General features: G+C 56.7%; 1 protein-coding gene across 1 annotated transcript in view; it reads right to left on the reverse strand.

Annotated features, from left to right (window-relative positions):
* Window positions 1-22,733, reverse strand: part of LOC102448003 (IgGFc-binding protein-like) — a 33,815-nt gene extending 11,082 nt beyond the window's left edge. The window contains exons 1-15 of the mRNA XM_075907485.2: window positions 21,512-22,733; window positions 20,741-21,081; window positions 19,236-19,809; window positions 17,428-18,026; window positions 14,415-14,982; window positions 13,182-13,771; window positions 11,721-12,294; window positions 10,618-10,817; window positions 8,881-9,022; window positions 8,144-8,475; window positions 6,565-7,135; window positions 5,355-5,950; window positions 3,537-4,101; window positions 2,611-3,206; window positions 1,057-1,627 (exon numbers count right to left, since the gene is read on the reverse strand). Of these exons, the coding sequence (XP_075763600.2) occupies window positions 1,057-1,627; window positions 2,611-3,206; window positions 3,537-4,101; window positions 5,355-5,950; window positions 6,565-7,135; window positions 8,144-8,475; window positions 8,881-9,022; window positions 10,618-10,817; window positions 11,721-12,294; window positions 13,182-13,771; window positions 14,415-14,982; window positions 17,428-18,026; window positions 19,236-19,809; window positions 20,741-21,081; window positions 21,512-22,718 (8,026 nt within the window). The 5' untranslated portion in view covers window positions 22,719-22,733. The remainder of the gene's footprint in view (window positions 1-1,056; window positions 1,628-2,610; window positions 3,207-3,536; window positions 4,102-5,354; window positions 5,951-6,564; window positions 7,136-8,143; window positions 8,476-8,880; window positions 9,023-10,617; window positions 10,818-11,720; window positions 12,295-13,181; window positions 13,772-14,414; window positions 14,983-17,427; window positions 18,027-19,235; window positions 19,810-20,740; window positions 21,082-21,511) is intronic.
* Window positions 22,734-25,468: the final 2,735 nt, after the last annotated feature.

Genomic DNA, 25,468 nt, shown 5'->3' on the forward strand with positions numbered 1-25,468 from the left:
AAGGTCTTACAGAAGCTGTTTTCTGCTGACTTGGTAAATCTAAGTTACATTTGAGGACTGGCTGCCCCATTTTTTGCAATTCATCATAAGAAAATAGGAATTTGCTCAACCTGGGTCAGAGGAAAGGCCCATCTAGCCCAGGATCCTGTCTTCCAACAGTGTCCAATGCCAGGTGTCCCAGAGGGAATGAACAGAACAGCGAATCATCAAGTGATCCATCCTCTTGTGACCCATTCCCAGCTTCTCACAGGGACTAGGGACACTATCCCTGGCCCTCCTGGCTAATAACCATTGATGAATCTATCCTCAATTAATTTATCTAGTTCATTTTTGAATGGTGTTATAGTCTTGGCCTTCACAACATCCTCTGGCAAGGAGTTCCACAAGTTGTCTATGCTTTGTGTGAAGAAATACTGCCTTTTGTTTCTTTTAAACCTCCAAATTTCATTTGGAGACCCCTAGTTCTTGTATTATAGTAACAAGTAAATAACTTTTCCTAATTGAGTGGCCTAAGTTGGCTCTCCTGGGAGCCCGGTCACAACGGCCTATTGGTAAGTTGCTGGTATTAAGTCTACAGGCCTTGAACCAGAGTTACTTTGGCTAAGCTACTGCTACAGGGGCCTGTGCACTTTTCCACTGCTGCCATATCCACAGCTTATTCAGTGTCAGCCCCTATAGCTATAGCAAGTGGGTCACTAGCAGTGTGGGCGTTCCCACCAGGGCTCTGAGCCCAACCCCCTCACAGCCTGAGCTCTGGGATTTGGCTCAGTTGGTTGTGTTGTCACGTAGATGTACCTGTAGACACACCAGTGGTCTGGATCCAGTCCCAGCCCCACCAGTGACTCCTTGGCCTGACCAAGCCAGGCTATTTTTCCAGGTTGGTTCCTAGGCTGTTTGGTCCTTTAGAGACTTTCCTGCCAATAGGGCTGCTACTAATGAGCAGGTTGGGGGGAAGGGTGGAGGGCTGGGAAAGGAGACCAGGGTCCCAGGGCATGAGGGTGACAGGGTGGGGAAAGGTTATCTCAGACTGGGCTGTAGGTTGCTTTGTAAACTTACGGCAGAAAGAGGCCATTCTCCAGGCTCTGACTGTGCCTCCAGCTGCCTGGCATGCGGCCACGTAGGCCTGCAGGCTCTGGCAGAGGATTTCCCTGGCTCCGTTGGCTGCACACATGTCATAGAGGCAATGGCTGAAATACTCGGCAGGGCTGACGAGCGAGTGACAGTCTTTAAAGGGACCGGCTGGAGCTTTGATCAGCCCACAGGAGCTCTCAGCCTGGTACGGCACCATCTTTGCTGCATCGCAGGCGGGGCACCTGTCCCCACAACCATGGGAGCATGTGACACCCTCAACGGGCACCTTCCAGGCAGCCCCAAACTCATCCGCGTTCTGGGCGCTCTTCCCACTGGGCAGCAGGAAGTCGTCGTTCTTGTCGCCATTGAAGTTGCCACACAAGCCGCACACGTGTCCCTGGTAGGAGCTGGGGACGGAGACTAGGACATAGGAGGAGGCGTCGTAAAGGACTTTGAGGCCCACTTCGGTCTGGATGACGACATTCTTCCCCTCCTGGTTCACCTGGATTCTCCCGCTGTCAAGGGCCAGCGGCAGAGTGTAGAGCTCCCCGTTCACCTGTGCCAAGGAAAAGGGTGTTTGCCCATCACTGCGCTAGAGTCCCGCAGCCTCCCTGGAGCTGTGTCATGGAGCTTCCATAGGCTGATCTACCCGAGCCCCAGAGCCAATACTGGCTCTTGTTCTGAGGCAACGTCAAAAGTTAAATTCTGTCTCTTTTCTAGCTAGTCTTCCGGTATTCAGATGCAGCCCCGGCAAATCTCAAAGGCCTCTCCCTGCCTTCTGTTTCTTTATCCATTTCATCTAGCCTTACCGCAGGCTCTCGATCTGCATGAGCCTGGGAGAGGTGGTTTTTCGGGAGAGGTGGCCCTGATGTTCATGAAAATGGAGCCCATCCTCCCACGACTGTTTGCCCCACTCTTGGGCCATATGGACTCGGCTTACGAGACCACCAGCATCTCTGAGATGGCCCAAAAGTGGGCATTTTTCTGCCCCTGCCCCTGCCCCTGCCCCTGCCCCTGCCCCATGGAAAACTACAACTTCTCTCGGCAAAACACCACAGTGTTTCTGAACCGGCGCCTGGGGAAATGAGGCAGTGAAACGGGAAGGGACCTGCCCACACTCCAGCAGCGGACTTGCTGAGAAGTGTCCAGGTGCTCTTGCTCTACTCTAGCTCCGGATCTCGCCTGTGTTAATTTGGCATTTGAGCAGCCCACGGCCTTTTGCATGTTTATTGTGACACAGCCCAAGGTAGCTGGGTTTGAAGCGCAGGGTCAGAGGCTTTTCCATGTGGGCGGTAGAAGGGTTGGGGCTAAAACGCAGGTCACGAGTACAGGGACGTGCTGAAGATCACACAGCGAGCACCTGATGGAGCAGGGTCTAGCACCAAATCTCCCAAGTCCCCCTTCCCCGTCCCCAGGGCCATCCCTCCCCGCTGCTCCGAGCCAGGTAGCACTGGACGTCGGGCACCTGGGTCAGAGTGCAGAACAACCGGCAAACATGGAGCTGGCCAGCGACAAGGCCCAAAGCAAACAGGAACTCACCACGACTGTCCACTTCCTCCCCCTCTCTAGGGAGACAGAGTAGCCATGGATGGAGACCAGCACTGTCCTCAGCTGAGCCACGCGGCTCTCGCCAGAGCTCTCCTTCTCCACCACCACGGAGAAGTTTGCCAGCGGGAGGCTGCTGCTGCAGACCTTGGTTAGGGTGTAAGAGCAGGAGCCCTGGAAGTCGAGGGACCGTCCGTCCAAGGTCAGGTAGTGGGAATCGCCGGCCATGACACATTTGCCGCAGCCCTTGGCGTGGCAGCCCAGGACTCCGTTCTCCACCCTGCACTGCTCGCTAGATCTGCATGAGGCCTCCCGGCACTCGACGGCCCCGTTGTCTTGGCACCGGCACCGCTCCCGGCAGGAGGGGCTGGGGTAGAACTCCTCTCCCCTCCGGTAGTACCTGCCGTGGTGCACGCAGCCGCACTGCGCGACAGGGACACACCGGTCGCCGCTCAGGAGGAACCCGGCGTCGCAGAAACACCCTTCGGCACAGGGGGCGTCACAGCCATCCGGCGCTGAGAGGCCGTGGCAGGTGGCAGGGCAGCCGCTCCCACAGAGCTCGTAGTGAGAGTTGCGGGGGCAGGTGGGGCCTACAGGAGAGCAGAGGAAAGGGGCACAGGGGGTGAGATAAAAGGCCCATTGAGGTACAGTGAACAAAGCTGGGGTGGGTGTGAAACTGGACGCCAGGATTCCTGGCTTCTCGCCCCAGCTCTGGGAGGAGACTAGTGTCTAGTGGTTAGAGCAGGAGTGGCAGGGAGCCAGGCCTCCTGGGCTGTGGCCCTGCACTGGCTGTGTGAACTACAGCCAGTCTCCCCTAGACAGCAATAAGTCACAGACGCATGCGGCCGGTGAGTAAGACATTTTGACCTTGCCCCCGCCCCTGCCTGCCCCCAAAGCAGAGTCCCGCCCACAACACTCACTGCAGAAGGAGGCCGATCTCCACGGCCCCAGCGGGACTCCCCGGGCCTGGCAGGCCGCCACGTAGGCACCGATCGCGCTGCACAGAGCTGAGTGATGCCCCTTGTACTGGCAGGTGTCAGACAGACAGTTGAGGAGGAAGGGGGCGGGGTCGACGGCCCCGTGGCACTGACTGAACGGCCCGTCCCCTCTGGCGAGGACCCCGCAGTACTGCTCTCCCCTGTAGGTTTGTCTCTGAGCCTCGCTGCAGACCGAGCAGTCCCCGGTGCAGCTAGCCGAGCAGCCTGGGGCCTCCCCCACCTGCCAGCTCTCTGCGAAACGGACGGTGTCGGTGGCCCGGCTCCCGTCCCTCATCGTCAGATCTTGGCCAGGGCTCGGGTTGCTGTTGCCGCACAGGCCGCAGAGGGCGTTGGCATAGGTGCTGGGCACGGTGACCCGGACCAGGCTGTTCCAGTCAAAGGTCACCCTCAGGTCGAAGGCGGTCTTGATGAGGACGTGGGCTCCGCTGACATAGGCCTGAAGCTTCTCCTCATGGTAGAAAGGCAGATCCACAAAGACTCCGTCCACCTGGAGCAGACATGGCAGGGACAGGGGTTAACTGTGAATGAATGTTACAAGCAGGGGACAGGGACCCAGGGCTCCATCCACAGCTCTGAGAGGTAGTGGGAGCCAGGACTCCTGGGTTCTCTCCACGGCTCTGGGTGGGAGTAGTGTCTAGTGGCTAAAGCTGAAAGCTAGGACTCCTGGGCTCTTTTCCCAGCTCTTCCACTGACTGTCTATGTAATTTTGGGCAAGATTTTGTCCTGCGGTGTGCCTCGGATCATACACACAGTGTCGCACTAACGCTTTCCAACATACCAGCTACTTGCTTAACTAAAGGCTGGCTCCTTGGTTTACATGGACACCAGAGCTCATATCCTCTGTGAATCCCAACAGCTGGGATCTGCCCCATTGACTCCAATGGAGCAACTGCCCATTGACCCAGCTGGGATCTGCCCCATTGACTCCAATAGAGCAACAGCCCATTGACCCAGCCGGGATCTGCCCCATTGACTCCAATGGAGCTATGGCCCATTGACCCAGCCGGGATCTGCCCCATTGACTCCAATGGAGCTATGGCCCATTGACCCAGCCGGGATCTGCCCCATTGACTCCAATGGAGCTATGGCCCATTGACCCAGCCGGGATCTGCCCCATTGACTCCAATGGAGCTATAGGCCCATTGAGTCAGCCGGGATCTGCCCCATTGACTCCAATGGAGCTATAGGCCCATTGAGTCAGCCGGGATCTGCCCCATTGACTCCAATGGAGCTATGGCCCATTGACCCAGCCGGGATCTGCCCCATTGACTCCAATGGAGCTATGGCCCATTGACCCAGCCGGGATCTGCCCCATTGACTCCAATGGAGCTATGGCCCATTGACCCAGCCGGGATCTGCCCCATTGACTCCAATGGAGCTATGGCCCATTGACCCAGCCGGGATCTGCCCCATTGACTCCAATGGAGCTATAGGCCCATTGAGTCAGCCGGGATCTGTCCCATTGACTCCAATGGAGCTACGGCCCATTGACCCCAGCTGAGATCTGGCCCACTGACTCCAATAGAGCAACAGCCCATTAACTCAGCCGGGATCTGCCCAATTGACTCCAATGGAGCTACGGCCCATTGACCCCAGCTGAGATCTGGCCCACTGACTCCAATAGAGCAACAGCCCATTAACTCAGCCGGGATCTGCCCAATTGACTCCAATGGAGCTACGGCTCATTGACCCCAGCTGGAATCTGGCACCCAGATCCCCCTTCCGCAAGAGCCCATGTACCTGGATCCTCTGGGGATGCTGTTGGCTGATGGTGATGGTTCTGCCGTACAGCTCCAGGGTCACCTCCCTGGTAAAGGACACAGCCCTGCTGCCGCGGTTGTTTTGGATTGTGACATTAAACGGGGTGAGCGTGGGGTCCTTGGAGCAGACCCCCACCAGCTGGTAGATGCAGGTGCCCTGGAAGTCATATCTCAGCCCAGCGAAGGTGGTGTAGTGACGGTCCCCGGAGGCCGTGCAGGTGGAGTAGCTGATTGGCTGGCAGCCCCGGACCCCATTGACCACGGCGCATCTCTCACTGGCCTTGCAGCTGGTCTCCTGGCAAAGCACCATGCCCAGGCTGGGGTCACACCTGCACCGAGAGCGGCAGTTCTCATCGGCCCAGAACTCCTCGCTGGGTTGGTAGTAGCGGCCGTTGTAGTCGCAGCCACAGCTCCCCACGGGGACGCACTGCCCGGCGCTGAGGACGTAACCGGCGTTACACTGGCAGGTCTCCACGCAGGGCTCCCGGCAAGAGGTGTTGGCAGTTCGGTCGGAGCAGCTGGCCGGGCAGGCATCCCCACAGGCCTCGTAGTGGCTGTTCTCAGGGCAGGGCAGGGCTGAGATAAGGGAGGGGAAATTAACAACAGCCAAACTGACCCACAGCCTATCCCGACGCGTAGCCCTGGTCCAGACAATCCTATATCCCACCTCCCTTTGAAGATGCTACACACTCAGGTATCACACTCAGGCCAGCTGCAGAGCGGAGCAAAAATCCCTTCCTGACCCTGCAGTCTGTCATGCCCTGAAACATGAGAGTTGATAGGAAAAATGAGAGGCTTACCCCTATGGAAAACATTGATTTGGGGTGCAAATTTCAGCTGACAACAAACAAAAAGCAATCTAAAGAGTTCTGCTCGGAAATGCTGCCCTAGTGCTTCCTTGGGGCACTGGTTTGGTGCCTCCTTCTCACCTATAAACACCTAGCTCCGTGTCTGGACATCACCCATGATGCACCGTGCTCTCTCGTTTTGTGAAGGGGAAGTGGTGCACCATGGGAGCCAACCACCCTGATGCATCATGGGATGTTTAGGGTGAGAATAGAACCCAGGAATGCTGACTCCCGGCCCACCCTGCTCTGACCCACTCCCTTCCCAGAGCCAGGGGTAGAACTGAAGAGCCATGGCTCCCAGTCCCCCTGCTCCAACCTGCTCCCCGCTGGCCCCACACTCACTGCAGCCAGACGGCGTCCTCCAGTCGCGGAGCACGACCCCCTCCTTGCGGCAGCTGGCGGCGTAGGCACCCAGCGCCTGGCACAGCATGCTCCTGGCCCCCCCGTTGAGGCAGACGTCGTAGATGCAGCTGTCGAAGAAGCCGTCCGGGCTGAGCTTGCGGTGGCACTCGTGGAAGGGGCCGTCCGCCTTGGCTATCAGCCCGCAGGCCTCGTCCCGCTGGTAGCGCTGCCGCTGCTCCTCCTCACAAGTGGGGCATTTCCCCTGGCAGACGTGCCAACAGAAGGGGTCGCGGTCCCTCACCTGCCAGCTGGAGGCCCACTCCACCACTGATCTGGGCCGGGCGCCGGCCGGCGTGGCCATGTCGTCTGCCGGGTTCTGGTTGTAATTCCCACAAAGGCCACAGGTGGCGCCGTCGTAGCTGCTGGGCAGGGTCACCTGCAGCAGCCAGTTCCAGTCGAAGGAGACGGCCAGGCCGAAGGCTGTCTGCAGCACGGCGCTCAGGCCGCTCTGGAACAGCCGCAGGCTGCCCTCGGCCAGGGTCAGCGGCAGGCTGGTGGCAACGCCGTTCAGCTGCGGGGGGAGGGCAAGCATGAGAGCACGCACAGCGGGGGATGGGGATGGCGGAACATGCGCTGCACAAAGGGAGCTTGTGTTGGGAGCACTGGTGTACTGGAACGTGCTCTACACAATGCACTGGGGCCTGGTGTGTTGGGGCTGCCGGTGCCACTGAGAATGCTGCACAGAATATTGTGCTGGGGTTGTATGTTGTGGGATAGTGTGTTGCGAGTCCAGGTGCTGTGGAAGAAGCTATACACAATACAGTAGCAGCGCTGAGCTGTGTGGGGGTATAGGTCAGTGGTGCACAACCCATGGGTCATGACCCCAAGGAGATCGCGGATGTCTTCCCAGGGGGTTGCAGCGCTTAGATCTGGCTGGCCAGGGCTGGGCCCAGCAGTTGGCAGCCCCTGCAATGTGGGGGTCGCAGATCTAAAAAGATTGCACACCACTGGTATACGTGAATCAGAAGCTATTGTGTTGCTGTGAAGCAAGCTGGAGTGGTGTGATTTTATGTGAGGTGAGTCATGCTATGGTTGTGCTGTGCAAAGCTGTGTTACATTGCCATCAGATGTTTTGTGTTGTGGTCGTGCTGTGTGATGCTATGTAGCGTTGGTGGGACACGGTGGGACAGCTGCATGCGCACTGTGCTGTATTGTGTTGGTGTGAAGCATGTTGTGTTGCAGCTGTGCTGTGCTTTGTTGGTATGCTGCAGGTTATGTTGCAGTTGTGCTGTGTTGTGTTGCATGCAGCATGTTATATTGAATTGTGCTGTGTTGTGTTGGTGTGAAGCATGCTGTGGTGCAGATGTGCTGTGCTGTATTGTGTGGATGTGAAGTGTGCTGTGTTGCAGTTGTGCTGTGCTGTGTTGCATGCAGCATGTTGCATTGCATTTGTGCTGTTCTGTGTTGGTATGAACTATGTTGTGTGGCAGTCTTGCTGTGTTGTGTTCCAGTTGCGCTGTGTTATGTGGTGTGTTGCCCTTGGGCTGGCTGGAAGCCCAACCCAAGCCAGGAGACTCACCCGGACTTTGCCAACCTCTCCCTTGTGGATAGAGATGTTGTACCCATAGACGTAGATGTTGGTCAGACGCACATAGGACACAGCCTGGTTGCCCCCCCGGTTGTCGTTCTTCTCGTTGATGGTGAAGGGCACCAGGGAGGGGTCGCTCCCGCAGTACGTGGCCAGAGTGTAGGTGCAGGTGCCCTGGAAGTCGAAGTTCAGCCCGTCGAAGGTGTGATAGTGCGGGTCCCCCCAGCCCCAGCAGGTCTGCTTGTAGTTGGGGACGCACGTGGCCTGGCCGTTCTCGATCTTACACGTCTCCTTGGCCCGGCATTGCAGGGATTTGCAGGGGTCTGAAAGGAGACAGCAAGCAGGAGGGGTGAGCTCTGGTGGGGGGCTGGCACCGGGATACACCCGGAGACATGGAGCCAGCTGGGGGTTGGACTCCACCTCCTGGGGTATCTTCCAGGCCTAGGAGTCTATGGGAGTGTTCAGCAGAACTCTGGTCCCGGCAGGGGGCAGAGCTGGCCTGAAATAACTGCAAGGCAGTAGCAGAGCTGGGGAAAGAACCCAGGAGTCCTAACCCCTCCCATCCCACATGACCCCACTCCTCCCAGCCCAGAGCTGGGGTCGAATCCAAGAGTCCAGCTCCCAGCCCCCGACCTCCAGCCCCGCCCCCGCTCTTGGCACCAACAACCGCTGATGTGCTCTGGCTCCAAGAACCCCTCACAGCACCGGCATCAGCCACGGCCCTTTACCTCTGTTAATGCAGCCCATGACCCCGTCTTTGACCTGGCAGGTTTCATCCCGGGCACAGCCATGGGACTCACAGCTCAGGCCTCGGGCCGGGCTGCAGCTGCAACTTTGCTGGCAGGCGTTTGCCAGGACTGTCTCGTGGGGCTGTTTGGAAAAAGGGCATAACCCCAGTCAGCGAGCAGACACAGCCAACCTTTCATTGGCCCGAGGAGAACAACTGGTGGGGGGAAACTGAGGCCCGAGCCCACAAGTCCCAGCGTCTACACCCCACTTCTGCAGTGGGGCACAGAATCAGGAGTCCAGGCTGTCAGCCCCTTGCTCTAGCCACTAGACTCAGCTACCAAGATGACTGATTAAATCTTGCCACCGGATGATGGTTACGGTAGCTAGCAACTTGGAAACAGGATGGGTCTAACGAGGAGGGATAATGCTGGATGCACGTGTAATCCGGAGGCACTGAGACCACTAGGAAGCATGATCTCTGCTCTACAGCCCAAGCCCAGAGCCATCTGGCTTGTAGCCTGTGGAGAGGCACATGAGATTAGTCCCTAAAGTCCTAGATTCAATACCAGCTGCCACTGGACCAGGGTTCATTGGCTTACACATACCTGCTTTCTAAGCAGAGGGCATTCAGTAAGGTGGCACACAGCAGCTGCTGTCCTCCTGTATCAAAAAGGCTGCAATTTCTCAGCATTTGCCTGAAGGCCACGCTCTTTGTGTACCTTGACTTGTGAGATTGACAATTTGTGTCTTAATGGTTACAAATTTGTAACTTTTGGAATCCCAGCCGCTACGGTTGTGTAGTCTGACAACCCCATCATTTTGTGCAGCTGTGAGAATTTAAATCTATAAAAAATATTTTCAAATGCCTAAAACCCACAATGTTGCACAAAGATGAGATAATTTCAATAAGCAGCATTTGTTAAATGGGTAAAACCCACAGCTTTGCCCATCTGGGAACTTTTAAATAAGCCAACTTAAAATAAATGCTTAAACTCTACCGCACTGCACAAAGTGAAAACGTAAATAAATAAGTTTAATATAGCTTAAAGGTAACTGTGCTGTCCTTCATCAGAACTGTAAAGCCATAAAACTGAACTCACTGAGCTGAACTCTACAGAGACGATGACGTGACCCACACCCAAAAAGGACTCAGAGAAAACCTCCCGCCCAGTTTACCCAGGAATTGAAGGATCTTCCTCAAACAACGGCAAAAGAAACTCTGCAAGCTCATCCCCTCCCCGCTGTCCTGGAGCAGACACAGCTACAATCCTGCCTTAGCCTGGATCCGCTGCTACTACCGGCTAGCGAGAAGCCTATTGAGGTTCTTGTTTGGGCTGGTTATTTGTCGGTTTCGGTCATAACCCATCAACGTGCAGTCAAGAAGCTGGCTACAGGATGTAGAAGCTAAGTATTCCAGCTCACAGGCACAGGGCTCCGCCAGGACACCTGGGTCCTTTCCAGAGTTGCTGCTTTCCAGAGTACAGCCCCTCCCTCCCCCACCTGCAAATCTGACCCAGAGTCTGTGCCCAGGACAGAGGAACACATGGCTCTGACTCAGATGTCTTTGCCTGTCTGTGGAGATCGGGGACTCAGCACAGCCAGCAGGCAGAATGCCAGACCCAGGGGATCCCACAGATGCACCTCCAGGCTGTGAATCTGCCCTGCTCCGGCTGACCTTAGGTTCCCAGTTAGGGGGCAATAGGCTCAGATCCTCATCCTCCAGCAGGGGGCAGTACCTTGTAGTATCTCCCCTTCTCGAAGCAGCCACAGCTGTCCACAGCCACGCAGCCCTGGCCGTCGAAGAGGAAGCCGGCGTCGCACTGGCAGCCTTCGGCGCAGGTCTCCGAGCACGGGGCAGCGCCGGCGACCCCAGCGCAGGTGGCCGAGCAGAGGTCGGCACACACCTCGTAGTGGCTGTTGGCCGGGCAGTTCAGAGCTGAAGTAAAGAGAGAAATTACTGATTCACAGAGCAGCCAACTCTGCCTTCCTGCCTGCCCAAGCCCACTCTCAGTCTCTCAGGCTCCATCCCCCAGTGGTCGGTTCTCGCTCTGCTCCCCGAAATCTCCCCAGGGCACTGCTGACAGACCCCGACCGAGTCCCCCCGAGCTTACTCTGGGTTACACACCACATAAAGCTCCAGGCAGGTTTTCCAGCCCTTGGATTGTTTCCGTAGCTCTTCTTTGAGCCCCAGCCCATTTCCAACATCGTATTTGATGTGCGGCCCCCCAGAGCTGGGCACAGTCTCCAGTCGTGGCCCTCTCAAGGAGACCTCACCTCCTGACTGCTCCTCACAGTCCCGTTTCTCCAGCCCAGGGTCACCACACCATATAGACCGCAGCACAGTCTGTGGAGCTCATGAGCAGCTGGCTCCGTCAGGACACCTGGGTCCTTCCCAGGGTCACTGCTTTACAGAGTACAGCCCCTCCCGCCCCCACCTGCAAATCTGACTGAGCAAGAACTGATTACAGTGGGGGAGGTCTAGGTTAGATATTAGGAAAAACTATTTCCCTACGAAGGTGGTGAAGCACTAGAATGGGTTCCCTAGGGAAGTGGAGGAATCTCCGTCCCTAGAGGTTTTTAAGTCTTGGCTTGACAAAGCCCTGGCTGGGTTGATTTAGTTGGGACTGGTCCTGCATTGGGCAGGAGGCTGAACTTGATGACCTCCTAAGATCTCTTCCAGCTCTATGGTTCTATGAAAGGGAGCAAGGAAGGAACCAGAGTGGGAGAGCAAGCAGAGACTGGATGTGAACACACAGAGAAGTGAAGGGTCTGGAATGAGATGCCCAGAGGGGGGATGAGTGAGCCAGGCCTTGTGCCATACCGGCATCCCGGCACTTACGGCAGAAGGAGGCGCTCCTCCAGGGCTGGATGGAGGCCCCAGCCTCCTGGCAGGCCGTCACGTAGCTGTGGATGCTCTGGCACAGGACCGGGGAGTCCCCGTTGGCCAGGCACACGTCATAGAGGCAGTTGTTGAAATACACGCTGGGGCTGACCGTGACATGGCAGGCGGCGAAGGGGCCGTCAGGGGCCGTGAGAACCCCGCAGTAGTGGCGCTGTTTGAAGACGTCCTTCTTCCTCTCCTCACAAACCGGGCAGCTGTTCCCGGTGCATCCGTCCTCGCAGGCCGCCCCCGGGACCGGGACTTTCCAGGCCGACCCGAACGCCGCCACATTAGGGGCCAGCCTGCCACCGGGGAGCAGGAACTCGTCGTCCCGGCGCCCGTTGTAGTTCCCGCACAAGCCACACATCTGCCCCTGGTAGTTCCCTGGGACGGTGACTCTGGCCTGGTAAACCAGGTCGTAGCTCACGGTGAGGCCGAAGTCCGTTTGCACCAGCACATTCCCGCCCTGCTGATATGCTTGGAGCTGCCCCTCGGCCACGACCACAGGCAGGTTGTGGGAGACCCCGTCCACCTGGGAGAGACAGAGCGTTCCCTTGAGCAGGGGTAGGGGTGCTGCAGGGCTGGGTTAGGGACACAAGGGAGGGTCTCAGTGATGGCTGGGCAAATCTGTAGTGACTCCACTGAACTCAGTTACGTTAGGGCAGAGTCTGATCTCCTAGGGTATGTCTACACTACCACCCTAGTTCGAACTAGGGTGGTAATGTAGGCATACCGCACTTGCAAATGAAGCCCGGGATTTGAATTTCCCGGGCTTCATTTGCATAAGCCGGCCGGCGCCATTTTTAAATGCTGGCTTGTTCGAACCACGTGCCGCGCGGCTACACGCGGCACGGGCTAGATAGTTCGAACTAGCAAGCCATTCCAAACTATCTGTACACCTCATTCCACGAGGCGTACAGATAGTTCGGAATGGCTTGCTAGTTCAAACTATCTAGCCCGTGCCGCGTGTAGTCGCGCGGCACGGGGTTCGAACAAGCCGGCATTTAAAAATGGCGCCAGCCGGCTTATGCAAATGAAGCCCGGGAAATTCAAATCCCGGGCTTCATTTGCAAGTGCGGTATGCCTACATTACCCCGCTAGTTCGAACTAGCGGGGTAGTGTAGACATACCCCTAGAGTCCAAGGTAAATCCTGAGTCACTTTGCTCAGTGTAAGGGGCTCAGGGCAGGATTCTGATCTCAGCTTTCTGGGGTTAATGTTAAATCATCCACTGGCTGCACTGGGGTGGGCGCTGGATTCTGGTCTCACTTTACCAGGGAAACCCAAAGGCCTGTGGTGTCAGTATGGTCACCATCAGACCCTGAGTCCTACTGAGAATTAATTGGAATGACTGACCTGTGGGACAAGTGGCCCTTGCATTGCCATGGCAGGGTTCGGCCCCATCGTTGGCAGAACTTACCATGACGAGCCCCTTCCGGTTCTGCAGCAGGGTGAGCGTGAGCCCGTAGACCTCCACGGACACCAGCTTGGTGACGGACACCCTGCCGTTGCCCCAGGGCACGTTCTCCACCTTCACGGCGAAGGAGGTCAGGTTCCCGGTGTCCGCGCAGGTCTTGGCCAGGATGTAGGTGCAGGTGCCTTGGAAGTCGAAGGCGACCCCGTCGAAGGAGAGGTAGTGGGGGTCTCCGGCAGCAGTACACGTTGCGGATCCGACAGGGCGGCATTTCCGGACGCCGTTCGCCAGCTTGCACTCCTCATTAGGGCGGCAGGACAGCCCCGTGCACACAACGTCTCCGCCGGCCCGGCACACACACTGCTCCTGGCACGTCGGGTGGAAGGTCTCCCCAGCCTTATAATAACGTCCCTGGTGCAGGCACCCACACTGGGACATAGGGACGCACTCGTCGCCACTCAGCACAAAGCCCTCGTCGCACACGCAGCCCTCCCAGCACTGAGCCGAGCACTGAACCGGGGCCAAGAGGCTGCTGCAGGTCGACTGGCAGCCCCGGGCGCAGACCTCGTAGTGGCTGTTTGGTGCGCAGGAGACACCTGGCAGTGGAACAACCGGCGTTAGCATCCCACACAGAGGAAAGGAGACGGGGCTGGGAAACGCCACCGGGCACTGGCTGGAGGAGAGGAGCTGGGGGGGGGCAGTGTGGGACGTGTCCTGCTGTGCCCAGTCAATGTGCCCTTGCCGGCCCCTTGGCACAGGGGAGCCCCGTCTCCACGGCCCGCTCAGCTCTTGAGCTCGGGTGAGTTCCAGTGATTGGCCTGAGCTCCGGGACGGGCTCACTTCCCAGTGAGGACCTTCACCAGACCCACCCCCTAGGAAATTCTGGCCCATTTCCCATTCCCTGAGCCAGCCGCACCGAGTCAACTTCTCGCCCCCGCAGAGCCTGGGTTGGAATTCTCTGTAGTCCAGTCGCCCGCCCCTGAGCCAGCTAGTTCCCCTGTCTTAGGGCCATGTCACAGCTGATGTCCCCTGGAAAGGAGAAGCCCCACAGCCTCTCCTATGCCCACCCCGAACCTGCCAGTCCCCCCTCCCTGGGCTGGGTTGGAGCCTGTTACTGCTATGGCAGAAACATCTCAAATCCCCTTCCCAGACCACCCATCAGCTCATCTTTGCCCCAACCACACACGCCGCTTTTTCTCCTTTCAGCCCTGCAGGCGGTGCCAAGCTGCTCGCACTTACTGCAGAAGGAGCTGTTCCTCCAGGCAGAGACAGCCGCCCCGGCGGCCTGGCAGGCTGCGGCGTAGCTGGTGAGAAGCTGGCATGTCACAGCTTGTCGGCCTTGGAAGAAGCAATAGTCGTACACGCAGTCTTGGAAGTAGCCCTGCGGGTCGACTTTGCTGTGACACTCTCGGAAGGGGCCGCTCTTGTCTAGGAGGAGCCCGCACTCCTGACTTACTCCTCGTTGGCGTCTCTCCACAGCTGCTAGATCTGAGCACTCGTCCTTGGCAACCTCCACACAGCCTGGGATATCTGCCACCTTCCAGCTCTGCCCAAAGGCCGTTGGGTTTGGGGCCAACCTGCCACCCCTCATGGTCAAGTCATCTCCCTTGTCCCCATTCAAGTTCCCGCAGAGTCCGCACAGGGCGCCGGCGTAGCTGCTTGGCGCAGAGACGGTGATCCGGCTCTGCCAGTCAAAGGTGACGGTGAGACCGAAGTCGCTCTGGATCACTGCTTCCTGCCCCCTCCGGTACATGGAGATCTTGCTGCTGTTGTGGCTGTACGGTAGGTTGGTCAGCACGCCATTCACCTGGGAGTAGGGGCCAAAGGGTCAGTGAGAACGGTTTGACACTGGGCAAGGAGCTTTGAACCTGCAGAACCTGCTTCCCTAAAGAACTTTCACAGTCGAGCTGACTGAAGAGAAACCCAGAGGGTGAATTCTGTAGTCGCTTCCACTTTGGTCAGTTTTTATTTTCCCTTTTTAAAAAAGGCTTTTAAACTATGTTTCCATTTCCCGGTAGCAGGATAAAGGGGCTTGGGGTGTTTTAGAATTTGTATTGATTCCAAAACCAAACATTTGTGAAAACTGCCACCATTTTGTCCCCAGAACATCTGATTAAAATTGCTTATGCCAGTCTTCCAAATAGACCCACTGCGCCGGGACCGGGGATGGAGCGAGAAGAATAAGAGATGAGGATACACAGGGAAGGCAACAGCCGGGCTGGACCCTGGGAAAGGTGCATGTGTTGGACTGACTGTGCCCCCAGAAGGGACGGGGCCTCAGGCAGAAGCGGCAGGGACAGGAGAGCCAGACTCAGCGCCACCCTGAGCACACCAGGCTCCCCGTGCTGTCCTAGCATGGCCTGGATTGCGCTGCAGGGCACTGCCATGGCGACTGAAAGGGCTGAGGGCTCCGGGCTCTGTGGAATCACCAGGCGCCGGGGCAGGTGCTCCCTCTGCCTGCCAACATGCTGCCTGTCAGCAGGCCTGTGGGTACAATGACAGTGCCAGAGAAAGGTCATGAATCTGAGGGGAAATGACTTGCAAGTCATGGGGGTTGGCTTTCCCCTGAAGGGAGGATTTTGCAGCAGATTATGCAGTTTCTGAAACTTTAAAATTTAGAACAGAAAATTTTTATTTTGCTGAAAATGTTCCATTTTTCAGAGGGGAAACACCACAATGAAACATTCATTGTAGGTCAGTGGGACCTGAACTGGAATATTTCATTTTTTAACTGACCCACAAGGTTTCACTGTGAATCAGTTAAAAAGAAATGAAGAGTCTGGTCCCTGCTGTGCATTGCCTTATGGGAGTTGTAGTTCCACTCCCCATGCTCACAGATGGGCTGGGCTCCTTGGCGGACTACAGCTCCCTGTAATAGAAATCCACTGCCTTGAGCAGTGTTTCTTAAACGTTTTGAGACCACGGAACACCAAACAGTAATACTTTTTATGCTGAACCCCAGAGCACTGAGCAGGCAGCTGGGTGGTGCTGCCCTCTGTCCCAGGGCATCAGCATAGCCCCAGCAGTCTCCAGTCTGGTGTACCTGGTGCGTGGGTGGTACAGCCCCAGCCACCCCAAGTCAGGTAGGGTGGCAAGCACTGTGGTCCCAGCAGCCCCCCTCCATCCATCATGCCAGACTAGCAGTATGGCCCTCGCCACTCTCAGCCCTGGTGTGCAAGCTGGGTGGGCGGGTAGCACAGCCCCACTGCCCTGAGTCCCAGCCACAGGCCAGATGCCCCAGCCCCAGTGAAAGGGAAAACTGAGAGCAGGCAGGTTGGGGACCATGTGTCGGGGCAGGCCAGGCTGTCGGGTGAGGCTTAGCCTCCCCGTGCCTATGACATCTGCCGCCCATGGTGTCCTGGGTAAAGGAAAAGGTAAAATGAGCAAACTCCGGAGAGAAGATGACATGTGAACGCTGCAGGAGAGAGAAGGAGCCTAAAGCATGGGCCTGGCATAAGGCCTGGGCCTGGCATAAGGCCTGAGGCCTGAACCAGTCAGCAAGAGCTATGCCGCGAGAAACAGGCCCTGTCAAAGCAGATGTTGGCCTGCGAGTCGGTGTCCGGGCAATGTCGGCACTAGGACTGCTCGCACTGCATCCACACACGGCACATGTGAACACACTCCAGCAGGGCAGCAAGGACACCCCAGCCTAGCGCACCATAACTTCGTTTGACAAAAGTGATATTTGTCTGGACCACCAGGAGCGAAAGCAGAGCAGCCGGGGGCAGGAAAGTTTTGGAGGAAAACACAAGAAGAGTAACAGACGAGTCACTAGCGCGCACGATGCCGTGGAAGGTGTATGTCATAGGCTGATTGTCTCACTCTATAAATGTTGGGCACCTCGACGTCACTCGTTGGGAGGAAGTGGCAGATCCCCGGCTACTGACGACGATGTGTCCATTTCCACGGTCACATGTTCTTAGCCCAACTGTAGATGTCTGGTCCAGGGAAGCTATTGCTGTGCTTCGTTTATAATAAATCTGACTCGGGGGCCTCTGTACCTTATCTGAGTCTGTGGTGCTTGAGGATTCGCTCAGAGTCTGCTGTGCTAGCTATTTGCGTAAAGCCAGCATGACACACAGAGGGGCCAAGCATTCAGCCAAATGATTATCATCATTGGACAGAGCACGTTACCTGTTAGGGGGGACTTCCGACATATACAAACACAAAGAGAGAGGAAGGGAGGAAGATGGCAAAGGAAGACAGGTCTGAAGACCAACCAGGAAAGGGAAGAATGGTTTGATAAACTCACCAGGACTCTGCCGGGGTTTTCCCTTCTGATCACAATGTCGACCTCATAGATTTTGACTTGCACGACTTTGGTGAAGGACACGACGTGGCTGCCCCGATGGTCGTTCTGAACAAGGACCTGGAAATCCACCAGGTCCTGGCTCTTGTTGCACAGCCCAGCGAACTGATACAGGCAGGTGCCCTGGAAGTCAAACTTCTTCCCATCAAAGCTGATGTAGTGGGGGTCCCCCGAAGCTGAGCAGGTTCCATAGCTTGTGGGGTAGCAGTCCTGGATGCCGTTCTGCACCTGGCACTGCTCCCCAGCCCGGCAGCCTGTGGCCTGGCAGCTCGCCCGCCTGGTTTGCGGGTCACAGACACAGCGTCTCGTGCAGGCACCATCTCCCCAGAACTGCTCCCCGGGCGCGTAGAGGCGGCCCTCAAACTCACACCCGCATCTGGTCTGGAGGATGCACCTCCCGGCATCCAAAACAAAACCCTCGTGGCACTGGCAGGTCTCCACGCAGGGCAGGGAGCAGTTCTTAGGAGCCACTCGGTCATTGCAGGTGGCAGGACACGCGGAGCCGCAGAGCTGGTACTGGCTGTTCTCCGGGCAGGGCAGAGCTGGAAGAGGGATGGGACACGGGGGTCATTGGGAGCAGTGCTGCACCTGGCGCATGCTGCAGCTTCATGCATCAGTCTCAGAGGCAGGATAAGAGATCTACTACTGCTGCCCATGGAGAGGGAGCACCCCTTCAGCCCAAGCACCAAAGGTCTGTGCTCTCCCCAAGCCCAACACTTAACACAATCCCCTGGCCGGCCCACCGGAACATGGAGAGATGGGTCAGAACTTTGGAACTTTTGCAAGTTACATTAAATACACATCCTGTGTCGGGTGGGGACCGGTTGAGTTTTCAGCAGCGCCCACCCCACCCTCAAGCACCACTAACACCTCCCAGCAGGTGATGAATACCACATGCCAGAGTCCAGGAAACAGCCCTGGGAGAGGGGGACACAATGCTAGGTAATCTCCACTTGGGGGGGGAGGACCCTGCCCCTTGGCCCCCTGATGGAGGGGGTGGGCTCTGTTGGGTTGTTGGGAGTAGGCCCTGCTACCCCTCCTTCTTCCCCATCTTCTCCTCCCTGCCCCCCAACCGCAGCCCCTCCTGGACCCCCAGCTTTCTGCTCATCTGCTCTCCCACATTTCTCCCCTCCACGCTCTGCTCCCCAACTCTGCGTGCCCCAGCACTGCTCCTCCTCTGCCCCCCAGATCTCTCCGTTCCCCTTCTGCCTCCCATAGACCCCTGCCCCTAGTCTACTCCCTGCAGCCTTCTCTGTGGCCCAAGCCTTTCCCCTGCCCCCACTGCTTGGAAGCAGAGCCCCCCAGGCACAGCTTGGTCTTGGTCCCGCTGGAAGCATTGGTGGGGTCAAGGGTGGCTTGACTTCTTTATTCAGGGCAGTTTCACCCCAACGTTTACAGCGCTGAGAGGCGACAGATGGGGGTAGCAAGCCACCGACCCAGGGGTCCATGCTCTCCCACCCTTCATTAGCAGGACTTTATAACGAGGATCAGCCACCAATTCCCCCACAGAAACGGGCCGACATGTTCCCCTAACCACAGCCCATCTCCTGACAGTGTTTCCTCTAGAGGGGACAGGCTCTGTGCCCCATTCCAAGCCCTCCGCGGAGCCAAGCAGTCACCCACCCTGGGGCTGGAGGGGAGCCGGCACCCCATCGAGGGAGAAGACACAATGCCCCATCCCCTGAGCCACCGTGGTTTGGATTTCTTTGGTACCAGCTACCAGGATCAAACCAGGGGTCAGCGCCACTCACTGCATCCTGTGAGGCTCCTCCAGTCAGAGACGGCCGCGCCCTCGGCCCGGCAGGCATCAGCATAGCTCGCCAGCGCCTGGCACAGCATCTCCTTCCGCCCGTCGTTCATGCACAGGTCATAGACACAGTTGTCCAGGTAGATTTTGGGATCGATCATGGAGTGGCATCGGCTGAAGGGGCCGCCCGCCCCTTTGGTGATCCAGCCACAGAAGGGCTCCGCTTTGTACCTGCCGACCTGCTCCGGGGAACAGCTCTTGCACTGCCCATGGCAGTCGTCCCAGCAGAACCTGTCCCCGTCCTCCACCTTCCAGCTCCTCCCGAACTCCACAGGGCTGGCAGCCAGCGTCCCAGCTGGGGTGGCAAAGTCGTCCCCAGGGTCCCCGTTGTAGTTGCCACAGAGGCCGCTCACGCTCTCCCAGAAACTGCTGGAGAGCTTCACCACCAGGGAGCTGCCCCAGTCGTAGGAGACACTCAGGGAGAAGTCGGTCTGGATGACCACAGAGGCCCCGCTCTGATACAGCCTCAGTTTCCCCTCCATCAAGGAGATGGGGAGGCGGGACCGCTGGGCATTCACCTAGGAGGGAAAGCACAAGTCATGGTCATAGTTCACGGCCTATTCCCAACAGCCACGTCCTTAAAAACAAGCCCAGGCCACAGCCCACCCAAGAGAACCCACTTCACCTTGAACCACTTCGTGTTTCCCAGGGCAGGTAAATCTGCCACCACCTTGCACAGGTTCCATGCACCTTCCCCGGGGACATCTGCTGCTGCTCATGATGGGACCCTGTGAGGTGAACCCCCAGGCCTGCTCGGCAACAGAGCTGGGAGAAAGTTTCAACTGAAATATTTTTTCAGGGGAAAAAAAGCAGATTTGGTGACACCGAAGGAATTCAGTGCAAAAGCACTTTTTGTGGAAAAGCGTCCGTGCCAATCTAGACGCGCTATTCCGCAAAAAAGCCCCGATCGCCATTTTTGCGATCGGGGCTTTTTTGCGGAAAACAAATCTCAGCTGTCTACACTGGCCCTTTTGCGCAAAAGTTTTGCGCAATAGGGAATTTTGCCTGAACGGGAGCAGCATAGTATTTCCGCAAGAAGCACTGATTTCTTACAGTAGGAGGTCAGTGCTTTTGCGGAAATTCAAGCAGCCAGTGTAGACAGCTGGCAAGTTTTTCCGGAAAAGCTGCTGATTTTGTTTAGCCCAAAACAAAAAAAAATCAGCTTGCCAATTTGCCAAACATTTCTAATTTATTTTTGTTTCAACCAAAAATTATTTTAAGAAAAGAAAAGAAAAGAAAAGAAAAGAAAAGAAAAGAAAAGAAAAGAAAAGAAAAGAAAAGAAAAATATGAAGCAAAGGAAGAGTAATGAAGAAACAAAGAAAAGAAGGAAAAATGAAGAAAGCTATGAGAAGGGAGCAAGAGAAATGAAGACAAAGAATAAACAAAGAGAAAATCCAAGAAAAGTTTGATGGACAGAGACGAATGAAAGGGGGCAGGCTCTCTCTTACCCTCACAAGCCCGTATTCGTTCCTGACCACGGAGAGGGTGTAGCCGTAGACTTGCACAGTCACAAAGCCCACATAGGCGACTCGCTGGTTGCCCCGGTTCTCATTCTTAGCCATGACGTGGAAGGCTGGGAGAGTGGTATCCGAGCTGAGGGTCTTGGCCAGGGTGTAGGTGCAGGTGCCCATGAAGTCGTAGTGGCGCCCATCAAAGGTGCGGTAGTGGGGATCACCCAGTGCCCAGCAAGTCGCCACAGAAGTGGCCACGCACAGGGGTCTGCCATTGGTAATCTGGCAGGTCTCCTTCTTCCGGCACTGCACAGAGCTGCAGGAGGGCACCGGGGAGGCTGGGGATAGGATGAGAAGGAAAGGGCAAGTGCAGAGATAGGAACGACATCATAACAGGAAGCATATGGGCATCAGGTCAAATTATAGGGTCCAGTGGGTTGACCTGGTGGCCCAGTGCCTTAGAGCAGGTAGATGGGGCTTTATAACAGAGCATTATACAAGGGTGAAGTAGGGAGATATGAATGGTTGGCAGGGTCAGCTAGAGAGGATGGATGGATGGACGGAGGGAGGGACTTTGCTGTCAATGCTCATTAAATGACCATGGCTGGATGGTGCCATGCTCCCTATGCAGCGCTGCAGACACCGCATGGGGTCCCCCATAGGGACAGTCACACTGCCCAGCACCTTAAGATTTCACACCCACAACAGCATAAAAGCCCCAGACACAGCCCAGGGCCCCCCTTTCCCTCAGACCCCCCCCCCACTCACCGCTCTGGCAAAGAGCAGCCGTGCCATAGCCATCCTGCTGAGTGAGGCCGACGCTCAGCAGCCCAAAGGTGTCGCTGGGATGCTCCAGCGAGCGGGCGCTGGCCCTGACGCCCAGGCCGAGCTCTCCCCAGGAATACTCGGTGCCGGGGATCGGTCTCCAGCGCGCCCCTCGCAGGGGCTGCCCGTCCATGGTGATGCCAGCCATCAGCGTGCTCTTGGCCACAAGGACCACGTAGTTTTCGAAGCCCTGCTGGGTGAAGACGGAGTAGGAGGCGCAGTAGCTGGAGACGTCTGGGATGCTGACCAAGAAGGGGTCATACCTCACGGTGCCCTGGGCTCCGCCGGTGCAGAAGAAGAAGACTTGAATGCCGACGCTGGCGGAGATGTACAGTGGGCTGGCCAGACTCACCTTCAACTGCAGGACCTGCCCAGACACCAGAGCCTGGCTACCTTTGTCCTTGCCAGAGAGGTAGGTGAGCTGTGTGGCTTGGGAGGCCACCAGGTACACCAGATCGTCGCTGGCCTGGAAGGGCATCGGTGGCACAAAGAAAGCTGTGCCCCACCCAGAGACAGGCAGCAGTTGCTCAGCCACATAGTTGCACTTGGTGTTCCTCTGGGCACAGCTGTGCCCGCTCTGCACTGCCACCGGTTTCAGGGACACGACTCGGGTGCCAGAGAGGTCCTGGCTGCTCTGGAATTGGACAGCCTCGTAGGGCTCCAGGGACATAGTGATCTTGCTGCCAGCCGGGTAGATCCGCTCTTGGAACCTCACACTGCCCTTCAGGTAGATTTCCACTGTCGTGGTCTCCCGCCAGGCCACGACTGAGAACTCTTTGTAGGTCCCAGGGACGTCTCCAGCTGGCGTGAGGATGTAGTACTCTACACCCAGGCTCTGGACCGGGTACACCACCCCGGTGTCGGTCGTCAGCGCCTTGGCACTGAGCGACATCACCGAGACCTCCTTGTCCGCCTGCACCAGGACGGTGTTGCAGAACTTGGTGGTGCCGAACATCTCAGCATTGGCTGGAATCTTCACCGAGACCGTTTGTCCCTGGCCAAGCTGGATCGTGGAGTGGAACTGGGACTTACGCACCACAATGGTGACGGTGGTGGAGGGTGCGTAGCCAGAAACAAAGAGCTGGAAGTCAGCCTTAGAGTAGCTGATCTGGTAATTCTCCATGAAGGCCGTGATGAACTCCCGGCCCATGTGGGCGGCCGTGCTGGGGTCTGAAGGGAGAGGGACAGAGAGGGGTAACCACGCCAGCAGCTCTAGGAGGCTTGGAGCTGCGTTTATGTACCGTAGCGGTGGAAAAGAACAAACGGCAATGGCTAAAGCCCTCAGTAACCCACACACTGCTCTGCCTGTGCCCCTGAGGCCTGACACACACCCGCCATCTCAGCCCCAGGCTGCCCCTCACACAGCTCTGCTGGGCCAACGTGCCTCTGAGTGTAGCGCTGAGGAGTCCCGCAAGGGAGTTACAATCAGGAGTGAGAGAGCTGGGCCCAGGTGCTGTGGTTACCTCAGTGAGCCAGGACACTGCCGCCACGATCCCGCCAATGTTCTGTGTCCCCGTGTGCTATGTGCTGAGAGGGAGGTCACATGACGCAAGTCATTCCACACTCGGACAGCACGTGGTGGGGTGGTGCCAAGGGGTGGGGCTGTGGGAGGGGGCTCAGGGCTGGGGCAGAGGGTTGGGCTGTGGGGTGAGGGCTCTGACTGGCAGTGTGAGCTCTGGGCTGGGGCTGGGTCCAGGGTGTGGGTTGCCCTGGGAAGAGAGGACTGCCCCAGCCCTCTCCCACTGCAACAGCTTGGAACCCCGTGAGAGGCGCCCCTGTATGGCCACTGCAGCTCCAGGGGGCACAGGCGGGGGAAGGAGCCTGTCCTGCAGCCAGGGAAGGTCCAGACTAAGCTGGGTGCAAGTCAGGGAAGGGTCGCCCAACCACAGCAGCTCTGAGGCAGCTCCAGGTTGGCTGAGGGAGAGATTTGCTCCTCCAACCCCACTCCTGAGCTGTACATCCCTGCAAATCTGCTCTGTGTCTGAGGGTATCCGCATCCATGGCTGTGGATAGCCACGGGACATTTTTGCCAGGGGTGGGCAATAATTTTTGGCCAGAGGCCGCTTCAAAAACATTTTTGAAGTGGGCCCAGGCTGCCCTAGAAGGGGCGGGGTCTAAACCAGAAGGGGCAGAGCCAGAATGCTTCTGGGGTTCCCCAGACCGTGATTGGTCTGGGGGTAGGGGAGCCCTTTTGCCCCCCCCTTCACACGTTCCCCCACCTGCAGGCCAATCAGGGCCTGGGGGCAGAGGAGCTGCACAAAACGTCCTTCTCCCTGCCCCCGCCCTGCACAAGTGTACGGCACTTTGAAGTGCCGCTCACTCCTTGCAGGGCGGCGTAGGGTTGCCAGATGGTTTCAACAAAAATACCGGACACTTGACATCACGTCACAATCTACATTCCATCTTAGTTAGAAACTAACGGACATTTCTATTTTCTCATTTCTATTTTCTCAGTTTGTTTCAGAAAACTCAAATACTGGACTGTCCGGTTCAAAGCCAGACACCTGGCAACCCTAAGGGTGGGTGGAGGAGGGAGGAAACTTTGCTCAGCTCCCCTCCCCTCAGGCCAATCAGGGCTTGGGGGCAGGGGAGCACGTGTCATCTCCTCCCGCCCTGTGAGCAGCACACACCGCTTCAAAGCACCACGTTCTCCTGGCAGGGCAGGAGGAAGCTTTGCGTGCTCCCCTGACGCCAGACCCTAATTGGCCTGGGGGTAGAGGAGTGGCAGGATCTCTGCGGGGTGGATCAACCCACTTGGTGGGCTGGATCCGGCCTGCAGAGACCCTTTTGCCCACCTCTGATTTTCGCAGGTGTCATCCGTTCCCATCTTCTAACAAATGAGATTAGGGATATCATCCCTACCCATCCTGGCTAATAGACCTATCCTCCATGAATGTATCTAGTTCTCTTTTGAATCCTGTTAAAGTGTTGACCTTCACAACATCCTCCGGCAGGGAGTTCCACAGGTCAAAGGTGCCTTGTGTGAAGAAAGTCTGCCTTTTGTTTTTGATTTAAAGCTGCTGCCTCTTAATTTCATTTGGTGACCCTTAGTTCTTGTGTTATGGGTGGAGTAAATAACTCCTCTTTATTTACTTTTTCCACACCAGTCATGAATTCATAGACCTCTATTAGTCATCTCTTTTACAACCTGCAAAGTCCCAGTCTTATTAATCTCTCCACATATGCTGTTCCAAACCCCTAATCATTTTTGTTGCCCTTTTCTGAACCTTTTCCAATGCCAATAGATCTTTTTTGAGATGAGGTGACCACATTTGCACGTAGTATTCACGATGTGGGCGTCCCATGGACTTATACAGAGACAATGAGATGTTCTCTGGTTTAATCTCTGTCCTTTTCTTAACTATGCCTAACTTTCTGTTTGTTTGTTGCTGCTGCTGCACATGGAGCAGATGTTTGCAGAGAACTAGCCATGGTGACACCACGATCATCTCACCTTGGGTGGTAACAGCTAATTTGGTCCCCAGCATTTCATATGCATAATTGGGGTCATGTTTTCCAATAGTTATTACTTTGCATTTATTGACATTGAAATTCACCTGCCCTTTTGTTGCCCAGACACTTAGTTTTGGGGATCCTTTGGAAGCTCTTTGCAGTCTGCTTTGGACTTAAAATGGTGTCCTTGGCCTCTGTCAGAGGCTGGAGATGGGTGGCAGGAGACAAATCACTTGATCATTGTCTTCGGTCCACCCTCTCTGGGGCACCTGGTGCTGGCCACTGTCATCAGACAGGACACTGGGCTAGATGGGCCTTTGTTCTGACCCAGTCCAGCCGTTCTTATGTTCTAACTATCTTTGGCAGTTTTGTGTCATCTGCGAGTTTTGCCGCCTCATTGTTTGACCCTTGTCAGGCTGAGCTTATCAGAGAACTGTGCAGCTGGCT

This window comes from Pelodiscus sinensis, chromosome 22 (assembly GCF_052426305.1).
Source record: "Pelodiscus sinensis isolate ZL-2025 chromosome 22, ASM5242630v1, whole genome shotgun sequence".
NCBI classification, from domain to species: Eukaryota; Metazoa; Chordata; order Testudines; family Trionychidae; genus Pelodiscus; species Pelodiscus sinensis.